Below are 23,272 nucleotides of genomic sequence, written 5' to 3' on the forward strand. Positions count from 1 at the left end.
CTTCCTTCCCCATCTCCCTCTGGACCCACTTTGGTGAATTCTCACTAGGACCAGAACCCAAAGGAGAAGCCATGGCAGTGGAGTCCCTCTAGCTTGTTGTCTTGTAAGGAGATGCCACCATGAGGCTTAACCTCTGTTGGAACCCAGTTGCCATTTTGTGACTTGGCTCCTCCTTGGTTTGCAACATGAACAAGCCTTTCCAAACCCCAGAAGTAGTTTGCAATTTGGGAGGTACCTTCTTTCTGCTTGTCTACATACAGAAGGTTGGCTTTAACAATGTAGGAAGATCCGGGTATGAGAACATGGTGTTACTGCTTCTGTCTTCCTGGGGAACACCATGAGGGAAGAGGGCAAGTGGGCCTCCAGAAGCTGATTTATGGCCATCACATTCAGAAAGACAGCCTGTGGCGAAGGGATAGGCTGGATCTAGTGGAAGGAGGCCTTCAAATCCAAATTGCTACCATAGAGTCCTAGCTTGAGAGGCTGGAGACCTGGGCTCTCTTCTCCTGACTTGGTAACCAACTTGCTGTGTAACCTACAGCAGTTTACATTCTTTCTCTGGGCTTCATTTTCCTCTTCTGCAAAATGGGGGTGTGGGGGTAGAGGATCCTTGTAACTTTTATTCTAAGGAAAAACACCCCAGCCTGGCCGGGTGACTAGAACTTGAGGAGTAGCTCCCCCAGGTAAATATTTGCAGGGAGGACAGGCCAATATCAATGTCTGAAAAGGGGGTATTAGTGCTTGGCTTGCATGGCATGACCAGGCTGATGTCTCCGGCTTAAGCAAGATTGATCTTCCTAGCAGAACTGCCTAACAGACAGAGCTCTTTGCTGTCCCCCAACCACTACTTGGGTGGTTAGTATGGTGTAGCGGAAAAGGCCACCATTCTGAAAGTTAGGAAATTGGGGTTTGAATCCCAGCTCTGCCACTTGGAAGCTGTGTGACCTTAGGGCTACTCACTTCCCCCTACCAAACCTCAGCTTCCTCATTTCTCAAATGAGGAAGACTTGGGTTTGAGTCCTACCTCTAAACCTTACAAGCTTGTATGACCATGGGCATGTCAGTGGACAGAAGAAGTACTTGGACTAATATAGCCTGTATGAACCCTTCCAGCTCGGTGATCCTATTACCCGGGGCCCTGGCAAGGATAGGAAGGGAGCGGCGATTTGTTAGCATAGCTTTTGCATACTGGACTACTGGGGCAGGGGGAGGGTTGGCATGGGAGGGGGTGTAAAGCAGAGGCAACTCCAAGTCCTTTAACTTGGGCTGATCTTGTTCTTAACCTTAACCTGCTAGGGTAAATCTGGGAGAAGAAAAGGGGTGGGGGAGCTCCCTGAAACTTCCCTGCAGTCCATGTGGGAGAAAAATTATTATCCTGTTATGTCAGAAATAAAGTTGAGGAAAAGTTTTGATAATTAAAAGGACAAGTGGGGCTTTTCTCTTTACTGTTCAACTATTAGGAAAGAAGTTTTTTAAATATCCTGTCTCTTCCTATCTCTCTCTCTGTCCCTTTCTCTCCTTGTCTCCCTCTCTCTTTCTGCCAATCTCCATTTCCCTCCCCTCTCCCTTCTTTCTCTCCCTCTCTCCCCCTTTCCCCCTCCTTCACCCTCTGTCTTCCCCTCTTCTCTCTCTCCTTGTCCCCTTCTCCCTCCTTCTTTTGTCCTTCTCTCTCTCCTTTCCTCCCTCTCTTTTCCTCCATCTCTCTCCCTCCCTCCTTCCCCTCCCTCTCTCCCCCTCCCTCCCTCTCTCTTCCTCCCTCTCCCTCCCTCCTTCCCCCTCTCTTTCCCCCTTGTCTCTCTGTCTATAATAACTCATTCTTTTACTTGTTCTCTTTTTTTCCATCCATTTATCTTGCATGATCTTAACATGTGCCCTTTGTTGACCCTGTTTCTGCTGCCACTCCAGAGGGAATGCTGGAGAGGAAGAGGAAAAGAGGTGTGTGTGCCCCGGGACTTTGTTCCATTTGATAGTAACTTCTGATTCACTTTAAGGTCCTTTTCAGGGCAAAACTGAGGGGGTGGGATGTGGGGCGGGGGAGGAAACGTGCATTTTCAGCTACTGTGGTGGTAACAGGTCCAGGTGGAGGTCAGGAGGCTGCTTCCTGTAGCAGAGGGGACACTGGGGGAGACCCAGACAGTGGCTGAAGGATGGTGATTTCTAACCACTCATACTCAGCAAGGCTTATTTTGTGTGGGAGATCCTGGGGATGGAGGAGGTGGAGATGGCAGCCATAACTGGAAGGTGCTTAACCCTCTACCAACTGCCCAAGCCCCATGTAAAGCTTCTCCTCCCCCCTTCTGCAAAACCTTTAACTCAGGGTTCTTTCCATGTTCTGTGAGATCTGGCCTCTGGACTGGATGGTGGTGGAGAAGCAGGGGCAGGGGGGAGGCATCCTAAACCCTAACCCTATAATAATAGGCACACAGTACAACAAGCATTTATTAAGTGTCTACTGTATTCAGAGCTCTGTGCTGGGCAGTGAGGAGACCTAAGGTGTAGAGAAGTCACAAGAGATGCATGTGTGCTATTATTCTTTGTGGTATCCCTCTCCCCACACCCCCATCCATGCCACTCAACTTTCCCCGTGTGATGGCTAGTTTGGGACTCTAAACCAGCTTGGGAAACCATTTGGGTTGAGGGGAGGACATTTGGGGGTGGGGGAGGGCACTTGCTGCTGCTCCCATTTTGAATAACTGTTTTCATCAGGGTTCCTTTTTTGAGGGTCAGCTTCCTCCTGAAGCAAACCATGCATATTTCCTGTCCCATTCTGTATCTGCCACTTACCAACAGAGTGGCCTGTAGCAAGTCTAGCATCACTTTTCTTTCCTGGGTCTTTGTTTCCTCATCTCTAAAATAAAGGGGCAAAACTAGATTATTTGGGAAGTTCTCATCCTGTTCTATCATTTGACCTTTAAAGCTTCCTTCTAACCCTAAGCTTCTGTTCTTCTTGAACCCTTGACTCTGACTCCTTGGCCTTTTGACTGACTGGTGGTAATACCCCTTTGAGGCCGTGAGCCTTATCTTGTTAAACTCAGTTTCACCTCTTCTATACAGAGGGAGCTGTAACAGGAACCACACTGGCATCTCCAGGATGGCTGCTAGTAAAGGTTCTTAGATCTGCTTTTTTTAAGGAAAGCAACTTAAAAGGGGTCAGTGATCACCGCTAATTGAAAAAATACAAAGAGAAATAAAGACCAACAGACTGGGCTCTACTGCCTGAATCAAAGCTTTACATCCACCACCGCATTGAGAGAGCTTTTACCTCTGAGGAGTTGGAGAGCTCTGAACATAGGGCCACTCAGAGTATCCACTAGGGAATCATGACATCTTTCTCAAGAGCGAGCCCCCAAAGCAAAAGCTCACTTCTCACAATATATACTCTTTTAGCGAATAGGCTCAAAGCCAGAAGGCATCACAACCTGACTCAGTGCCTAATTAGCTTATTAACAAAAGGTGTGCAAGCCTTCCTACAAGGGAGCTTCCCTTACTGGGCTCCGCATGAAGCCTATTAATGGGCAGGGAAGATCTTACACTCTCCCCCTCCCCATTAACATTACAGGAATGCATTGCATAACCCAATAATATGAAAATGATATTGGGCAAGAGGTGGGAGTGATTGTTAAAGATGAAAGAGAACATTGTGGTTGGGTAGGGGCAAAGGGAGGTAAATCAAGTCACCAAGCTCTAGAAGCTCTTTGAGCTTGGGGAGTGGAATTGTTAAGGAGTTAATTGAATTTATTAAACTCCTGTTCAGGCTACAAAGACAAAAACCTTACCCTCCCTTCCTAGAGCTTATGTTTTACTACAGTGGGGATGGGGTGGGGTTGGGGAGAGTGATACACATGAGCAGATATGAATCAATACAAGATAATTTCAGGATAATTGACAATAAGACAAAAAAAAAAAAGACCTACTTCTGCCTGCCCCTCCCTGATTAAAAAAAAGATCCCTCTAACTAAACTTTTAAAATTTCTGTCTAACCTTGGGTAAGTTTTTCCTCAATCCTTCCTCATCTGTAAAATGAAAGGATTAGATTAGATCCACAAAGATCCTTTCCAAGTCTGATTTCTTTTTTTTTTTAACTTTTTATTATTTTTGTTTTTGTATCCCTCCCCTTCCTTCTCCAAGAGAGCTGTTTTTTTATAACATGATTATAGAAATTATGATTATAAAAATTATAATCAAAATCAAGCTAGTTATTCCTTTTTGTGACTCTGGCATGCTCCTTGAGACTCAGAGGCTAGCTAGCTAGCAAGGAAGAAAGGCCCAAGTTCAGGTACATCCTACTTTCTAAAGTTTTACTGATCTAGAAACTTGGGGGCAGAATTCTCTTTCCTCCCTTCTCATCTCTCTTGTGAAGGCCACAGGAAAGAAAGGTGGACCCTTCCTTCTCCTAGTCTTTTTTTGCTAGGAAAGTCTTTCTCATAACATTTGAGCATCCCAAGGGTATCCCACATGGCAGTGTGTGTACATATACATACCTTTTGTACACACACACGCACACACTTTGTGTGTGTTTTTTTCAAAGGTAGAAAAATAATCCCTTCCACCACCCATTAACCTGAAGCATTCCCTTCCTTTGAGGGAAAAAAAAATTAATTTGTCTTTTTTCCTGATCCATAACCCTTTTGTTCCCTTCCCCATGGAGCTTATCTGTTCTAAGAAATTGACCATTAAAAAAAAAAAGAAATTGACCATAGAGGGAATAAAATACAGTCATCTCTGCCTTCCCTGAAGCAAGATTCTGTTCTGGTATGGACCAGGGTGGGCCTCATTTCACAGGTTACCACTGTTGCTGAAAAGCTGGCTTTTAAATTGAATTTCTGTAAATCAAATCATTTTCTCCTTGACTTCCTCCATAGAATTAGCAGTGCTCTCCCAGAGAAAATGATTTTGGCTCCAGGCAAAACTGAACTTGCACTAAGTACAGGAAATATTTTAAAAATTGTATTTTTGAAGGGAAATGATCATTTTCTGATTGGGAAGCTGTTTTATAGTGGAAAGAGCATCTGAGAGTCAAAAGACCCAGGCATAGCCACTGACTTGCCATGTATGACCTCAGTTTCCCCATCTGTAAAACATGTTTGGCCATGTGATCTTAATAATCCCTTCTGCCACTAATAACTCCCAAGATCCAAGTATTGGAACTTGAAATATCATCTAAGAGATTTCGTCATCTTGGGGCTCGGACTGCAACAGGGAGAAGTGCCCTTTGTGGGGTTAGTTGGTAGCTGCATGTTCAATCTATAATTATGTCTTCAGCCCCAAATAAATGCTACCTCCTTAAAATACAAATTTTTCAAGATTTCTTCTAAGTGGATTTGTATTGTTCCATTTTCCAAGTGTTATTTGGGTTCTGCATTTGTAGTCTAGGACGGTGAAGTCAATAGAATGCTGGAATCAGGAGACCCAGGTTTGAGACTAGGATTGGGCTGGTGAGCTGCGTGACCATGGGCTGGCCACTTCAGTTACTGGAGGTTCAGTTTCTCCATCTGTAAAAATGGGAACTCATGGCATTCCTATGAGGAAGAGCCATTATAAAGCATAGTGAGAGCCTTTAGAAATGTGCTGTGTGGTGATGATCATGTATGGTACGGACTAGCCATCTGGCTCAATCTTTTCATAAATTTGATGACCAAATGCTGGTAAAGTCAGCATTCTGATCAATTTTTTTCTTAATTTCAATTTTTCAATGTGAATTGTCACCTGGTGTAAGTTACCTTGAATAAGGACACCTCTGTATTACCTTTTATTTCTGAGAAAGCAAATTGAGTTTCTGTATTGGCCCCTAGGGGCTAAAGGAGTTAAGGGGGGAGGTGGCAGAGGAGGGGGTGGCATTTAGTGTCTTCAGCCCTCTCTGCTGAGAGACTCCAAACAAGGCTAAATCATAACTCTCCTAGGTGACCCAGTGCACCTGTCATTTTTAGAGAGTCTCAGGAATTTGACCTCCAGCTTTAGTTATTGTGGGAAGGGGAGACATACTTCCTGTCTAGACTGACAGTAGTTCTGCTACAAGGTGGGAATTAGGACTCTTGTACCACGTTATGGGAGGGAGGTGTGAAAGTTGACTGGGGCAAGCTAATGGGGCAGAGCTCCGAGAGGCACCCCTTCATAATCAGATGTCAGTGCCCCAGGAGCCTGTTTCTTGTCTTTTGAAAAGAAGTCAGGAGATACCCAGCTCCTACTCTCATCAATCACTTTCCTTTTCTGAGTCTAATTTTCTAATCTGTAAAATGGGGATAAAAATATTGGTCCTAACTTCTCTGCAAGGATAGGTAGAAGAATGCTGTGAATATCTCCAAGGGCTGTCTCTAAAACTTTTAAATTGGGGGCATTATCATTACTTACAAATTAACACTCAGCCATCTTTGGGCAGCTCCCACACTTGTGCCTTCCCCCCAAGATTGCATCTGTCTCTATCTTCTCAGCCAACCCCACCCACCAATATTGTTAAGCCTCATGGGGAGGTGTGTTCCATGTAGTAGAGCTCTCCGGTCACCTCCTTCACTTGTTACAGCCCTCGTCGCAGCGGCAGGTAGGGAAAGGATGGTAGTCCGCATTATACATTCATTCTCCTATTCCTTCTTTGGTTTCTCCATCTTCTGCCTGCATCCCTCCTCCATAGCCCCAACTCCCTCAGACCATTTTTTTCTCTCCTTTTCCTTTATATTGATCTTAACTCTTACTTAGTCTGACATCCATTGAGAACTTTATTTTTCCAGGGTAGACAATGGGTTAAAGTGCACTCTTTTCTCCGCCTGCACCTGTGGTTCTCATTAGTGCAGCAGCCGCCCTCCTTGGAAGCCCTTAATTCTTTGGTCCTGACACTCAGTGCTTGCCATTCATTAAGACAAATGAATAAAGCCCAGGAAGGCTGGAGCCACATTTCCATCTGGCATGATGATGTTCTGATAGACAAAGGGAGACAAAGCCAAGAGATGAAGATTTTTAGCTTTTGATATCATAAAAACATATGTGGCTCAGTGGGGCAGCGGATAGAGGGTTGGCTTTCGTGTCAAGAGGTCCTGAGTCCAAATGCAATACTTTCTGTCTGCCTCAGTTTCCACATCTGTTAGAGATGATAATAGTACCTACCTCACAGGGTTGTTGTGGGGATCAAACGAGATAATATAGTTAGAGGGCTATATCAGTTCTAGCCATTTTTATCATTATTACTAATATCAATAATTATCATACTAAGAAAATGATGCCTTTCTCTCCCCCACCCCAATCAAGTGCTTGGGATTAACATTAGTAATTAATGGGGAGAAAGCACAGTGTGGTGGAGAGAACATTGAATTTTTTTGAGCCAGAGGATCAGAGTCTATGCCCCATCTGTACCCTTTACCATCTTGGGCTAGCAGCTAAAAGAACCATGGAATATCGGTCCATGAATTCCCTAACTAGCTGAAACTTCTCTGAGCCTCGCTTTCTCCATGTGTAAATATCACACCATCCACCCCTTAGGTGACTGTTCTGAGGAAAAGCACTTTGTAATCTTATAGCACCACATAGGTGACAGTTATCCTCATGACACTCCCTTTGCCTCTATAGTAGGGGCATTCTTGGGAGAACATACCTGGTTCCTGCTCTTCTATCTGTTCCCTGTCCCACCTCCCCCAACCTTAAATGCCCTTCTCTAGAAAATATCAAGAGGATTTGAAAAGATGGAGGGAGAATATCATTTGGAACCTCAAATCAAGGGTCTGTCTTACAAAAGCACGTATAGACTATCAGTTTTCTGGTTGGAGTTTTCAGCATATTATACTCGCCCCTTGCAGGAAGCATCTTAAACAGGTCTCCAGGCTATGCTGGACTACATTTTATAATGGCTTTAGAATAAAGAATGTTTATTTGACTCCTTTGAAGTTGGGGGGAAGAAGGAAGGGTGAAGGAGATAAAGCCGAGGGCAAACATTTGAAGAATTGATTGGGTGTGGATCGGGGCCCACCCGTGTTTGGTGTGGCCAGAGGAGGATGTAGCCAGAAGCCAAGTGTAGGAAAAATGAACTGAAAATCTGGCATGCGCTTTTGCTGGGTCAAAGGCCGATCACAGGCAGTCAGGATGTCACTGTCTGTAGTTAGCTTTCGGGCAGGAGGGTTTGCCTAAGCTAACACATTTTCTCTAAACAACTACGGCATAATACAGGCCACGTGCCTTTCTGTGAATCCAAGTTTTTAACTGGTCAAGGTAGCAATTATTATAAGCACAGGAAGTGTGAGGAGCCCAGTAAATATTCACAAATCCGGGATCCAAGAACCTCTAACAGTTTCCACCCCAACTGATTTGCTCTGTGTGTCCTTGGGACAATTTTCTTTTCTCTCAGTTTCCACATCTATGAGTTAGAGAAACCACCATCAGCTTGTCTTCCTCCTAAATAATGGAAAAATGGGAAAGAAGAGATAATATATAACATCTCTGCTGATTTTGTGGTTGTTGCTAATAAATGATTAACACAGGAGGACAGTGGATTGGGAAGCCCTCTGACACATACTGTGACCCCAAGCAGTTCATTTTATCCATCAGAGATTTTATGTCTATAAATCTTAAGTCTAAGACTGTAAGTGACAGACAAGGGTAGAAGGCGTTTCCACGCTGGGAGTCTCCCACATCAATAAAATAACTCCCTCTCCCCCAAAGCAAAAACAGCTCCTTTATGTTGAGGGGATGCATTCACATTTGGATGCTGCGTATCTTGTAAATTTAACAGTGACCTCCCTTGCTAATTTGCTCAATGCAAAGTGAAAAGATCTCCCACGGAGAAAACTGCCCTCCTTTATTTTTTGATGGTGCAGGGTGGGTGTAATTTCTGTTAGTGCTATGGGGGCTGTGGTTGGGTCTGTGGATTAAGTTCTCCAAAAACCTGGTCTCTTGTTGCGTCCTGTGCTTCCAGGGAGAAGTGGTGCCACATGACCCAAGAGGAGCGTGATGACAGCCTCCGATTCAATGAGAACATTACCTTCGGGCAGCTCGGGTAAGAGGGATTGAGTGAGCACTTGGTCAATAAGCAAATAGAAAGTGCCTACTATGTGCCAGGCACTGGGCTGAGTGTGGAGGATGCCCTCAAGGAGCTCACAATCTAAAGGGGAAACTCACTTTGCTTCCTGGTCCAACTATAATTCCTAGGATGGGGTGAGGAACCTGTGGCCTCGAGACCACAAGTGGCCCACTAGGTCCTCAAGTGTGACCCTCTGACTGTATCCAAACTTCACAGAACAAATCCCCTTAATAAAAAGATTTGTTCTGTAAAAGCTGGACTCAGTCAAAAGACTACACCCAAAGGCCTAGAAGATCACATGTGGCCTCAAGGCCACAGGTTCCCTACCCCTGCCTTAGGATTTTATGACCTAGGACATGTCCTTATGAACCTTTGGATAACCTTGAGAGGCCATATAAGGAAGTGAATAGAGTGTGGGACATTGGATCAGGAAATCTGAGGTTCAAATCGTGGTGTGAACATTTACTAGCTGTGTGACCTTGGACAAGTTACTTGTCTCTAGGCCCGTTTCCTCAGCTGCAAAATGAGTGGGTTAGAATTGATGGTATCTAAAGTCCCTCTTACTTAGTTCCAGACTGATGATCCTATGAACTAGTAATATACTTCATGAATCCGTGATTTTGTTGCTCTGGGTGACAGAAGTAGCTCCCCTGATGCTAATTACAATCCCTCCTTACTTCTTTGGGTTTTAGTAATCATTTGCATTACCCTCCCCCTGCCAAATCATGATTCACTAGCTAAACTTCGGATGATGAGAGTTTCTAATCTACTTAAGCTAGCTTTTAAATAAATTAGACTGTGAACTCCCTGAGGACAGGAACTATCTTTTTATATCACTAGCGCCTAGCACAGTGCCTTGCACATAGTAGGTGATTAATAAATGTTTATTGATTTGATTAAAAAGCAGACACAGAGCCAGGCCTCAAGGCCTCTCCAGCTTGACAGAAACTGCTAGAACTGACATTCCCTTTGCACAGCCTTTGAGGATGTGGAAGAAGTAGAAATAGGGTAGCATGGGAATACTTCATTAACTGAGTCCTGAAGCTAGTGAAGGGGCTTCTATAGATGGAATTCAGAAAGTGAGTCACGTGGTCTTTAGAGAAAGGACCTACCTATGCATGGACACAGGTGGTCAGTGAGAAGCTCATCTTGCTTCTCACTGGGGAAGGGTATGATTATGTGGGTAGGAATCCCAGAAGGTATAATGCATGGTTTCCTTCCTCCAGCACATTTACTCACAACATGTTGGCTTTTGGGCTGAACAAGAAGCTATGCAATGACTTTCTGAAGAAGCAGGCAGTGATTGGCAATCTGGATGAAGGTGAGGAGGGGGCATGGCAAGTTTGTGAGTTGGCTCTGCCACTGCTGAGAAAGTAGTAGATGGAGGGCCAAGGTGGGAAGTGGGCAGGGACAAAGCAAAGGAACTCATGGACAAATACTCCTTGGTTTTCTAGAAGACTTGACTAGTTGGGTTGTGTTGGTTTTTGTTTTACTTTGAACTGCTGAGACCTCAGATTTTGGGGAGTCCCATTTCTATGGAGTGAGATTTGTCCCTTTTGGAAGGGGAAACATGTTCTTTGAATAGTTACTATGTTCAACATGAAGTCTTGGATTCCTATTAATTGCCCTCTTTCCCAAACTGCCTTGCATGTAACAGTTTTGTTCTATTTATTTTATTTTAGATTTAAGTTTTCTGTATTTTTATATATTTTTCTTGTTTCCATGTTCATTGTGAATGGAGATTGTTTCATGCTTTGTACTTGTATCCTCAGCAACTAGCACAGTGCATGGCATAAGTGTTGATTGTTAGACCTAAAATTAAATATCTCTACTTTGTACCTCCCTTGTGATCTGGTACAACGCTACTAATCTGCTAGCCTACTGTGTACAGAACACTGCGCCGAGTGTGCTAAGGAAAGTGAAGTTTACGTAAGATTGTCTCTGCCCTCAAGGAGCTTATAATCTAGAAGTCACTTAATACTGTAGGTTGAATGCTTAGTAGCCAAACCTTAGACCTCTAGATCAGTGGTGTCAAACTCAAATAGAAACCTGGGCCACTAAACCATAATAAGGATCCCTGAAGGTCCATATTGACTTAGTTTTGAAATGTAATATTATCTATGTTTTATTGTATTTTATTTTGTTAACTATTTCCCAATTATATTTTAATCTGGTTCAAGTGGTATGCAGTAGGGGTCAACAAGTATCAGACAACCTTTGACCTGTTGACCTGTACTTGCCAGCCAAAGTTTGCTATGTACAAATAGCTGCCTCCACTTACCATGTGTCTCCAAACTCATTCCACCCCTCCCATTCCATACTGTCACAAAAAGTCTCCCCTCTGGCTTTCTGTCTTGGAAACTTCCTCCCCATCCACTCATCCTGAAATGCTATGAGAACCATCATGAAAAAGCCTTTTTGATGAGCAGAATCAACACAATACAGAAAAAATGAAAACCAATTTTCTAATAACCCATTAGCAACACCACCCATTTGTAGGTTGGAGAACTTCTGCGATTCTAATGAAGATAGTAGCTCATTCCTTTAACTCATTAAGCATTGAGCACCTACCGTGTATTCATCCCAGCACCCTTAATTATTTAATGACAAAGAAGCACCTTGTCTCTATCCCAGACTTAGTGAACATCACCATCATCTTTGTTATTGTTTTCTTGTTTTCCTGGAGAACCCCCCCAACACACACACACACACACACACACACACACACACACACGCACGCACGCACGCACGCACAGACACTGAGGCTCTTCTATAAGCTGACCTTTCCTATGTGAAATAACATTCTTTCTTCTAGAGCAATACAAGCTACTGAGTGACCACATCGAGCAAATGGCTGTTGAGTAGCTCTGCCGAGAGCCAAATCTGCAGCATCCGCCAAGGGAGGAGTACAGGTGAAAGTCTCCTCCCCAAACACCCAGGACCAACAACCAGCTCCTAGCACCATTGCAATTAACCTGCATGACTGTCCGCCAACCTTAGAGCCCCGATCTGCCAGTAGACCTAGGAGTGAAGAATAACTCCTGTCTTCTCCCCTTGCCTCATCTTCCCTTGGGTGTGTTCCATAGCCACACACCAGAAACACTCCTCAGTTTCTATGGTGAAAGCAGAACTGATGAGCTATCTGTACAGACCCAAGCATCCCCTGTAAAAGGTGAAGACAAAGAAGAGGGAGGGAGGACTGTTTGCTACATCATTCTGAAGGCCTCTTGCCAGTTGCTGGCTATGAGAGTTTGGGGGAGGGGTCATCGGACCAGTACAGCTGAATGCTGGGAACTGGGGCGGGGGGTGGGAGAGTGGGTTTGGTGGGAGTGTAATGCATGCATGTCCATGTAGCTAGCTATAGGATCATAGAACGTTGTAGAAAGGACCTTCCAACGTAGATTAGTAGAACTGGAAGGGCCCTTTGAGATCATCTAACCCAACCCCACATTTTTCAGATAAGGAAACTGGTCCCAGAGAAAAAAAGTGACTTGTTACATAAGAAACTGATCCAGGCCTAGGAATCTGAGGAGCTGAGTCCCGGCCTCTTGGTCTATTAGTTGTATCTCAATGTCTCTTTTGTAAAGATAAATATGTAGTCCACGGGTTTGGGGTATTGCAGCTCTGATTCCCACTAACATGAGAGACTACATTCCCTAAGTCAGGGCTGGAGACCTAGCACTCTTTCGCTCAGGGCCAGAGATGTTGATTCTTTCATGACCAGGCAGATGACACCCTATTCCACGTTGCTTCCCTTTGCTTCCCTTTGAACTAAGGATGGGGAAGTCACAAGAAGAAAGGGCGACCTCCTGTTTTGCAGAAACAAGGGCAGAAAATTTTCCTTCCTGACTGCAGGAAGAATTGGACCTGGGGCTAGCAAGAGAATTATAGTTAGATGTGTGAATGAGGCAGTGCTCTGGAGGCACAGTAAGATTTGTGCAGACTTATTTGAGATGAATCCTATCAACACAGATGTGTCTGTGCCAGACTGCCTTGGAAGCTTTCAGGGTCAGCTGATCCCTTGTCTTTTGTACATGACATATTGAGGGCAGCTTTTGGCTGCCTGCTTCAAAGGAGATGCAAAAGAGGAGGAGGTCTGTTCTTCTGTTATCTGGAGCCTGCTGCCCTTCCTGAGACCAAACATCGATGCAATTTTCCTTTTTGGGCGCAACCACCTTTCCCCTCTCCCCCTCAAAAAATATATATATCATCTATTTATATATGTTATGTAATATCGAACTGTTCAGTGTTACATTGATCTCAGCGTGAGATGGTTAAGGGACAAGCAGCTTATGGTGGAGCTTAGCCAAATTTGGGGAGGGAGACCCCCTAAGACGACCCTGTGGAGCAAAACTTTGTATCTGAGCCGGTGTGTGTATGGAATAGATTCAGAAGTTGTGACCCTGACTTCTGCAGATGTTGGATGTTATTTTTCTTACAGTATTCCGGTTATTGCTTACAAAATTCAGCCTATGGGGAAAGTCAGGAGCTGATTTTATAAGTAAGTGCTCTCGTTGGCACACAAATGAAGCCAGAACTAAGTGTGTTTACCCATATCACAGAGCCTCAGGCTTACCAGAGCTAGGAGAGCGGAGGAAGGGAGCATTAATGGGGCCCTTTGCTTTCCTGGCTGCTCATCTGTCATGCTTATCACCTCCCGCAGCTTGAGTCTCATTTCCTTCAATTCTCGGCAAACGCCAGTTAGTCCTGTATTTATTCCTTGGAAGCTATAGCTCCTGGCTTGCAGCTTCTCATTGGTTTCTACCAGGAACACCAGATCAGACTAAGGTGCACAATGTATTATTATTTTTAAGTCATTTAACTGGTCATATCTAAGGTATTAACCTCCCCCAAAGCCTGTTCTGCTCTTTCTAGTATAAATATTTTTAGTCAGAACCAACTTCTGTCTTTCCCTGGTTACAGAGCTGGTTATCCTCATCCATCCTGTCTCCTTCCTGCTTCAGGGGGGTTCTCTATAGAAATTAAGAAAAACTAACTTTGTCTGGGCTCTTTTCTCCTTTCTTCTCCTTTTCCAGCTTACCCTCCCTGACCTATTATCACCTCCCTTTGCAACTTCCAATGATGTACACCCCCTGCCCCCAGCCACTTCAACCCTTGGATGCCTCCTCGTGGATATAGTTGATAAGTGACTGATAGACACTTTTTCAGCTCCTATTATCTAAAAATGATCATTGTCCTTGGCCCGAGGAGCCCAAAACAAATAGCACAGAGTGAATGAACAATAAATAGGATGTATCTTTTGGGCATTTGGGTTACTCTAGGAAGAGGGCTTACACAAAACATGCCAGAACTGAATGTATTATTTGTATGATTGGTCACCTCCAGAAACTAGATGATGCGGGTTTGCGACATTTGAGTTTTCTTTTCAGTGATGCCACCATATAAAAAGCCATGCATGATATTGTTGAGCCAGCTTCATTGTTGGGGCCGCCATGATGGGCGCTCATGCCTATGATTTGACCTAGACAGAGTAGCAAGTCCACGGCAACCAATGGTAAGGAATGGCCCAACAAGCTCCCAGATCCCTGCCCTCCCCCTCATTCTTTTGGAAACTTCTTTAACTCATCTATGCTCTATGCACAATATCCCCACCTACAAAATAGAGATAGGGAAAATAATCCCCAAAGTCTTTTCTTTCTTTAAGATTTTCTGAGTCTTGATCAGTTTTCCTGAGGAGAATTGCTAGTTTTAGTGATACCTTGGCTCTCTGAGGTCTTTGCTCTGAAATGCTCCTCCAAAGAATGCTTTGTGTCCATAAGCATATTTGAAGGCAGGTCTTGGCATCTCCTATTGGACTTCCCTCCTGAGGCCTCCTTCAAGGACTATAGAAATCCAGCCTGCCATAGAGAGGTTGGGGGCTAGGGAGGGGGTACCTTTTGGAAAGGAATGGATTTTGGATACCTCTTGCTGCTTCCCCTTTCATTTCAGTATGACTTCTATCATTTGTTGTTTTTTAATAAAGCCTCCAAGTTCCTTCACCTTAGTATGTTTCCAGGCTCATCTTTCAAAACTGATTTAAGGTAGAGGAAAAAGAGAAGGCTTGCTCTTGGCTGCCGCTTCTATCAGATCCTTATTAGATATAAATCATACTCCAAAAAGCTGGGGTGAAACAAAGCATTAGGTGGGAATGATCCATTACCCGATTGAGCCCATGCTTCTGGATAACACCAAAGGCCAGTGAGGGAGGTGGGATTTTGTACAGGATTTGAATCGGGTTTTCCTAAAGTCCCTCTAAAGCCCCTTCTAGCTCAAAATCTCTAATCCTCTGCTGGCTGCTCGAGTGAGCTAGGCTGTGCTGACTGCTGGCAACCAAGCTTTCCTTGAGCATGGCTATTTATTACTCTGCTGCTGTTCTAAACAATGTTCTGAGAGTAGCTCAGAACATGATAAACTGCAGCATCCCACCTAGCATCCCTCTGTTCCCTGGAATGTCACCCAGCAATCTGTGATTCCACCTCGTTCACCCTTCGGCAGAACACAAACTGGTTATCCAAAGGGTTGCCCTCTCCCAGGATGTTCCTCTTAAACAAGGGTGCACAGATTTCAAATGGGTTATTTTGCAGAGAAGCAGGCTTTATGTTTTGGAATGAGTGGAAGTGATGACCCATTGTTGCAAAACTCAGGAGCTTTGGCTCAGTGCGAGAAACATGCAGCAGTACCTGAGATGGAGTTCTCTCTGAGGGCAAGAAAGAATATCCTTCAGAGCTCAGGGTTTTGCCCCTTTCTGCCTAGAAAACACAATACAGACACTGGCAGTACAGGGTTTCCATTGTTTGACCTCAGGGACTATGTGTGTGTTCCAACCAATACAGTCAACTCTTCTAAAAAGCAAAACCTTATCCAATTCATACATGGCACACTTATTCAGAAGAGGATTTTTTAAAGATGTTTTTGTGTTTGTCCTTCATTTTTGAAGAGGACCATGACATCAGGGAAATGATGACATGGTTTGCAGCTGACATTGATTTGAGTGGAGGAGGGCTGTGTAAAGTCACCAGCCTCACTTTTTCCTCCAGAACCATCTGGGTCCAGTGGCTTGATATTCACCAGGATGACTGGAGATGGCCCAGGATGCAACGGGACACCCTGGCTCTTTAGTCTAAGGCCTTTTCATGTGCTCAGAGTGAGTTTACCCCTAAAAATTTCCTACAGATTTGTTTTATTGATCAGATCAGCATGGCTTGGTTGTTTTACCAAGTACAGTAGAGTCAAACCCTCATAGTGTCTTAAGTTCAATCCATAGAAGTCATTGCTGATAATGCTAAAATGGCCAGCAGCAAGATTCTTCTTTTTTAAAAGAAAAGGAGGAGGCTAGAGTTAAGAAAAAGCCAGTCTGGCTTTTTCTTAACTCTAGCCTCCTCCTTTTCTTTTAAGGAGGTAAGAATGTTTCTGCATTCTATGTTGACATTACTAAACTTGGTGTTAAAGGAAACAGTATGCTGGTGTTTGAACCAGCTTGGTGTTAAAGGAAACAGTATGCTGGCCTTTGAACCAGCTTAATCATTTAGGTGGGTGTGTTCCAGGTCATGGAAAACTGACTGCATGACTGCCTTCTCTGGTTCCTAGTCAATCAACAAACATTTATGTAAGGCTTACAATGTGCCTGGAAATGTGTTAAGTGTTGGGAATTAAAAAAAAAAAGCAAAAATATGGCCCCTGCCCTCAGAAAGCTTACATTGCATTTCTTCAAATTGAAATTTCAAAGGATTTAATCTCACATGCCCTAACCCCTTGGATTGGAGGAATCTGTTTTCAGGATTTTTCCAAGGCCAGAGCCACTTGGATATTCTAAAGTACTGTTACCAGCTTTGATAATCCATTGATCCATGCTCGATTCAGAGAAACAACTACATGTGTGGAGTTGTCCAACATTCAAGCTATTCCAGAACAAGAAGGCCAGGAACAGCATTTTTTTAAATCTGTAAAAATGGGGATAATGCCTGCCCTGTCTCACAGGATTGTTGTGACAGTCAAATATGAGAACGGATATGAATGAAGTACAATACAAAAGTCTAGCTTTTTCATTGCCCACTTTTAATTTCCTTTTCCCCGTGTTTCTTTATAAGACTCAGTCACCTCATGCCAGCCACCCTCCTGTATTTGTCTTACTTCCAACCTAAGTGATTGTCTTGGAGGAGTCCCTCCTTCCCAGCTCAGTTCCATGGAGCTTGGGGTGAAGGGGAATTTTGGAGGCTGCAGATGCCTCTGATTCTGTGGTAACTCATTTTCTGGGTTCAAATTTCCCACAGTCTCAAGGTTGAGTCTGACTTCCAGCAGTACAAATAATAAATCAAAGCCTACCCTCTGTTACCTGGAGTGACTGGGAATTGAGTGATCTTGTTAATTACGTACTCAGGTTCACAGAAAGTTACCTATGGATGAGCGATTTTCAGAGCATGAGAATAAGAAATCACTCAACATAAAAACCACAATGAATGCTATTGAATCTTTGACTCAAGAGATCTGGGGTCATTCACTCCTGTTATTTTGAGTACCACTGTGCACAGGTGAAAATGTAATGTAATATGGGTTAATAGAATGCCAACTCAACCTGTCTTCTCCCCGATTGAGCTTCAACAGCTTGCCCAAAGCCATACAGTTGCATCACCTACCAAGTCGATAGACTAGCTAAAGAAGTCTTTGTGATTTCCTGGACATTCATACAATGCACGAGTATAAAACATCATGAAATAGGTGGATTGTTGACCAGTTCTGGTTTTCCCCTTTATTTACGACTTCATGAGACAATGCCGGACACCGTCTCCCGCCCAGCTTTAATAGATGTCTAATCACATCTCTGCCTAATGAAGGAAGAAGTCGCTAACTCCCTTGCATATCCCACCTCCTCTGACCTTTGATTGCAATTTGAACTATCTCTGTGACAGCTTCTAAGTGCTGTTTCGCAAAGTTAATGGGAACCCGTTATGAATATCTTAACACAGTAATGAGAAGAAAATATTCTGGCTGTCCCAGATGGAAGAATGTGGAATGGTAATACAACTGAACTAGTGTCCTCTTGAGGCAAAAGAGAGCTATTGATTCAGGTTGGTTATGGGGGAGGGACCAGTAACAAACCACTGACTTGGAAGGACCTGGGTTGGGATGGAGGCTCTACTGCTTCTTAGCTGTCTCCAGTTCCACCTCTGATGCTCACTCCCCATTTTACCTTGAGCCAGTGACTTCCTCTCCTGGCATCTGTTTCTTACATAAAATGAAGGGGTTGGACTGGATAAGGGCTTCTTAACCTTTGTTTTCTGGACCTTTAGGCATATAGTGAAGCCTATGGACCCCATTTCAGAATAATGTTCTTTAAATGCATGAAATGAAGTATAAAAAGCTGCAAAGGAAACAGTTATATTGAAATGGAGGTAACTTTTTCCATCCAAGTTCAAAGACCCCATATTAAGAACCCACGGTGAGCTCTAAGAACCCCTTAGATGAATTCTAAGGTCCTTCCACCTTCTCTGACTGGAAGGAATAAAAGATGAAAAAGAACGATGCCTGACATTTGTTTTACCGGATCTCTTCTGCAATGAGAGTAATTGAAAGGTTGTGGGACACTAGCAATGGGAACTATTTTTCGTGTGTCCCTTTTATAAAAGTTCCACTCTTGTGTGATAGGTAATACTTCACTACCTGTGTTACAATTGTGATTTCTATTTGAGGTGTTTAGTAATTTGTGTTCTCTGTGTATATTTCTCTCTTACTCTTTGTTCGAGTCATTCTTGAGTTTGTCTTTGCTCAACTGAAATGTTATTTCCACGTCGAAACATTGCCTCTCCAAGTCTGGCCACCATCGATTGAGGATTGAGGATTGTCACTGTACCGGTCTGCATGTCCTAATGGGTGGTGGGCGTTTTGTTGAGGGGGGGCAAGGTGTATCTTGGAGGGAGACAGTTTCAAGGATAGCTGCAAAACGGTGTTGGAATCTAAGCTGCTGTGAAGAAAAAAAGTTGTATTGCACCTTGGACTGTCAAAGGGAGGGAACAGAAATAAATTCTTTTTAAAAAAAGTTAACCTGCTTAAGTATTTTTTTTTGGTCATAATGTGGAGATATTTGAAGACTTGTTAAAAATTTGCATGCCTTTCGGTCACACCAGTGGTTCATGGGGGTGACTTTTTCAGAATGTTTGCCTGGGTGGAAGTGTTTCCCTCAATTGGGTCAGGCACCTGTGCTATCTTAGTCTAGCGCAGTGTGTGTGTGTGTGTGTGTGTGTGTGTGTGTACGTGTGTGTGTGTGTGTACGTGTGTACTTCTATAGGCTTAACCTGCCTGATGCTATTTGGTTCTACAAAAACAGCATGAGGTCTTCAGAAATGTTATTGGAAATAATAGGATTTAGAGTTAAAAGGGCCCTTAGAGGTAAATTAGGCCAACTCCCTCATTTTATAGAGGCCTATAACTAAAGCCTAGTCAGGAGTGGCAAAAAGAACACTGAAGATTGACACTTCAGCCCTGCTACCTTGGGTAAGTCACCTCTTTGAGCCTGTTACCCTCTATATAAAATGAGAGATTGAACTGAGGTCTCTTCTAGTTCTAATGCCATGAAATTTCTCCTCTATTTAATAAAGGTGATCACCGAGGGCTCTTACAGCTCTAAGTTCTATGAGCTTTCCATTGCTGTGGACTTGGACACGCCTGGAGAGCTTGTGTCCCTGCAGCCTTTGGCAGGAGAAAATAGTGGTCGGGAAGGGCTATTAAAGTTTGTTTATATCTGGTTTTTCCAAGGGCTTGAGGGTAGGAAACAAATCCCACAACTGACTCAAATGCCATTCTAGGGAGATGAGAAACATCCAGAAAACTATTTCTAAAAGGCCCACCTTCCTGTGGAAAGAGAGAGAACCAATGGTGGGAGATATGCTACCAAAAAGAAGTGACTAAACTACATGTAATCCTTTAACTCAACTTCTAGGCAGTGAAACCCCCAAGGGGGTCAGAAAAAAGGAGAAGGTCCCTTTTAGGTCAAAAATATTCATAGCAGCACTTTTTGGAGTGGCAGAAAAAAATCAATCGGGGGAAGAGGTACAATGGTACCTGGAGTCCGGAAGACTTGAGTTCAAGTCCAGCCTTAGACTCGTAATAGTTGTGTGGCCCTGGGCAAGTCACTTAAAAGCCTCTGTTTGCCTCAGTTTCCTCAACTGTCAAATAGAGATAATAATGCCTTCTTGCCAGGGTTGTTGTGGGGACCAGACAATATTTGTAAAACGATTAGGACAGTGCCTGACACATAGTAGGTGCTATATAAATACTAGCTATCATCATCATCATAAGGTTAAAGAAATCAATGGAATAAGAAAGTGCAATAAGAAATGATGAATATTAAAAAATTCAGAGGAGAGGTGGAAGATTTATATGAACCCATGTAGAGTGGAGGTAAACAGAGTAAGGAAAATAATACCCACAGTGATATAAAATGCAAAGACTACCACTGATAGCAATCAAGACCAAATTAAACTGTGTATAATGATGACGTCCAAGTCTGGTTTTGCAAAGAGATGAGATGCACCTCCCTTCTTCGAAGAGCTGGGGTCCAAGGGTATAGACTATTTCAGATGCCATCAGCCCCAGGTGATTTGTAGTTAGTTTTGCTGAATTAACAAAATTGTTTAATTTTTCCATCTTTGCCATAATGAATAGCTCACTGGGTAGGGGAGGAGAATAGACACATTCAGAAATGAACAAAAGATGAAAATGAAAATTAAAAACAAAGCCAAAAGAAACCCTTCATCAAATTCTTTAGCAAGTGTATTCTTTTATGTCCAAATCTCAGAAAACTCTGCACTGTGCTTTATACTTAGATTACAGTTTTGGGCACTGCATCCAAGAGCAATATTGATTAAAAATAATGATAGCTAGCAATTATTTCAGGCTTTAAGGTTTGCAAAGCTCTTTACAGATATTTTATTCTCACTATAACCCTGGGAAATAGGTGCTATTAATATTTTACAGGTGAGGAAACTGAGGTAGTCATCCAGCTAGCAAGTGTCTGAGGCTAGGTTTGAACTCAAGTCTCCCAGCCCTCTTTCCATTGTGTCACTTAGTATCCTAAAATTAGAACATATGCAGAGAAGAGTGTGAAATAAGCTGGAGAAGGAAATGGCAAATTATTCTATCCTCTCCAAGAAAACCCCAAGTGGGAACATGAAGAGTTGAGCATGACTGAAAACAGAAGGCTGATCAGGAGGAGAGAAGTCTGGAGACCAGACCTCCAAGGACAGCTAAAGGAGCTGTAGATATTTAGCCTGAAGACAAGGCTTGAGGGAGATTGTTCCCTCAAAATATCCACAGGGCTGTTGGGTGGGTAGATAATGAATCATCCATTTAGGGAGTCCTGCTCTGGGGGATAGAAAATTTCGCTGCCTTTCCAATAAAGAAATGGGACAAGTGCTCATAAACAGTAATGTAGCATCTGGTGCTCTTATGTAAAGGAGTCAGTCGACTTTCCCAAAAGAGAAGATTTTAAAAAACAAATCTTAGGGAAGAGCTCCAGTCCAAGAATATGGTTTAGACCCATCTAGTGCATGGTATCCTGGAAGTGGCCCCGGATCTGCTATCAGCCAACTTGGGTTCATATTCCAGCTTTAGTTCAGTTAGAGATGAATGAAAATAACACCCTAAGTCTATCCACAGACACTCCCATCCCAGATTAAGAAACCCTGATCTAGAGATTGCAATACCAAGAGCATGAAAACTTGAAAGGTCATCTGGTCATAGGTTCATAGACCTAGAGCTGGAGCAGAGCTCAGAGGGCTCCCTCATTTTACAGATAAGAAATATTAAGTGATTAAACCAAGTTCACACAGGTTAAGAATCTGTCCACCTTCTTCATTTTACAGGTAAGGAAAGAGAAAAGAAATCACTTGATCAAGATGGGGTTGTGAGATGACCCAGGAAGACACCTCTGGAACTCATATTCTGAGACAGTCACCTTGGGCACTGAGATGCAGAGGGATTTGCCCAGGGTCGAGCAGTGTCTGTCTGAGATTGGACCTGTATCTAGGTCTGCCTTCTTGAGGCTGACTCTATCCACTCCTCTTTTGTGCTTGCTCCGTGCTTTGTAGCTAGACTAGAGGTTCTCCACCTTCAAGCCTGATGCTGGTTAGGCTCTATCGCATTAGGTGTAATTTGGATTCTCCTTGTCTCATTTGCACTCTTGAGCCCATCCCATGCCACTAGCCTTCCCTTTCCCTCCCCCATTTTGTATCCTGCATTTCTGCTTCTGCCTGAGTATGGAGTGGAGGGAGGAGAGTATGGAGGATGACCTTGGCTGGCCATAAATTGGAGCAGTCTTGGGGTTCCAGCCCCTCCCCTCTCAGTCTGCCTAAACAGTAATAGGAGTTCAGATTTTCTGGTGTTGGACTAGAAGCCTTTATATCCATCAACTCCATCCCCTGCTGGAACAGAGCTAAGAGAGAGATTCTTAATCTACCTCCCACTGACCTGGGGCCTCAGATGAGGGTGAGGGTGACATGGGATTGATTGAATCCAGAGCCATTATCCAAAAGGGTGCTTGATGACATGAGAAAAGCCAAGGTCATTACTATGTTTTCTGTGCACGCTCTGATACTCGGCAGGGAAATAAATCCTTTGATTTAGAAGCCATCCTCAGTGCTGCTATCCAAGTGGTATGGATTATTACCCACTTGAAAGTTTGGTAGGGAGGAGGGAGTTTATTAAAGAAGGAAATTACTCCAATTCTCCCAGGCTCCACAATGAACCGAGGAGAGAGACTGAAAGATTGAAAGCTGGAGAGGGACCAGCTAAGTCTGTACTCCTCATTTTGCAAAGGAAGAAACTGAAGTTTGCAGAGGGGAAATTACTTGCCCAGGGTCATGTAGGGATACATGGTATGGTGAAGTGGGATTTAGAGTTGGAAGATCTGGGTTTGAATCCTAGGTCTCTAACTTAATACCTCTATAGTCTCTTGGAGATTGGACTTTTCTGGCATTAAAGATTTGGGCACTTATTAAAAGGACTACTATAAAGTGCTTTTCATTGCATCCCTTAGCATATTATGCCCTAGATAGCTTGCCTGTTCATCTTTCCTACTCTGTTACTCATGTAGGCATAAAATCAATCAACAAGTATTTATGGAGTGCCCGCTATACGCCAGGTACCATGGGACAAAGAAGGAAGCGATCCCTACTTGTAAAGAACTCATGTTCTAGTGTATAGTTTTTTATATCGAGTGAAATAGTCCCCTGACCTTTGCACATTCACGTGACATATAGTGGATGGAATAGGGGCCCCTTG

At 43.5% G+C, this 23,272-nt stretch overlaps 1 protein-coding gene across 1 annotated transcript in view; it reads left to right on the plus strand.

Moving 5' to 3' along the window:
• Positions 1–15,002, plus strand: part of KIAA0513 (KIAA0513 ortholog) — a 28,109-nt gene extending 13,107 nt beyond the window's left edge. Inside the window, exons 9-11 of the mRNA XM_036752273.1 lie at positions 8,894–8,974; positions 10,225–10,319; positions 11,814–15,002. Of these exons, the coding sequence (XP_036608168.1) occupies positions 8,894–8,974; positions 10,225–10,319; positions 11,814–11,863 (226 nt within the window). The 3' untranslated portion in view covers positions 11,864–15,002. The remainder of the gene's footprint in view (positions 1–8,893; positions 8,975–10,224; positions 10,320–11,813) is intronic.
• Positions 15,003–23,272: the final 8,270 nt, after the last annotated feature.

The sequence above is a fragment of the Trichosurus vulpecula genome, chromosome 3 (assembly GCF_011100635.1).
Source record: "Trichosurus vulpecula isolate mTriVul1 chromosome 3, mTriVul1.pri, whole genome shotgun sequence".
Classification (NCBI taxonomy): domain Eukaryota; kingdom Metazoa; phylum Chordata; class Mammalia; order Diprotodontia; family Phalangeridae; genus Trichosurus; species Trichosurus vulpecula.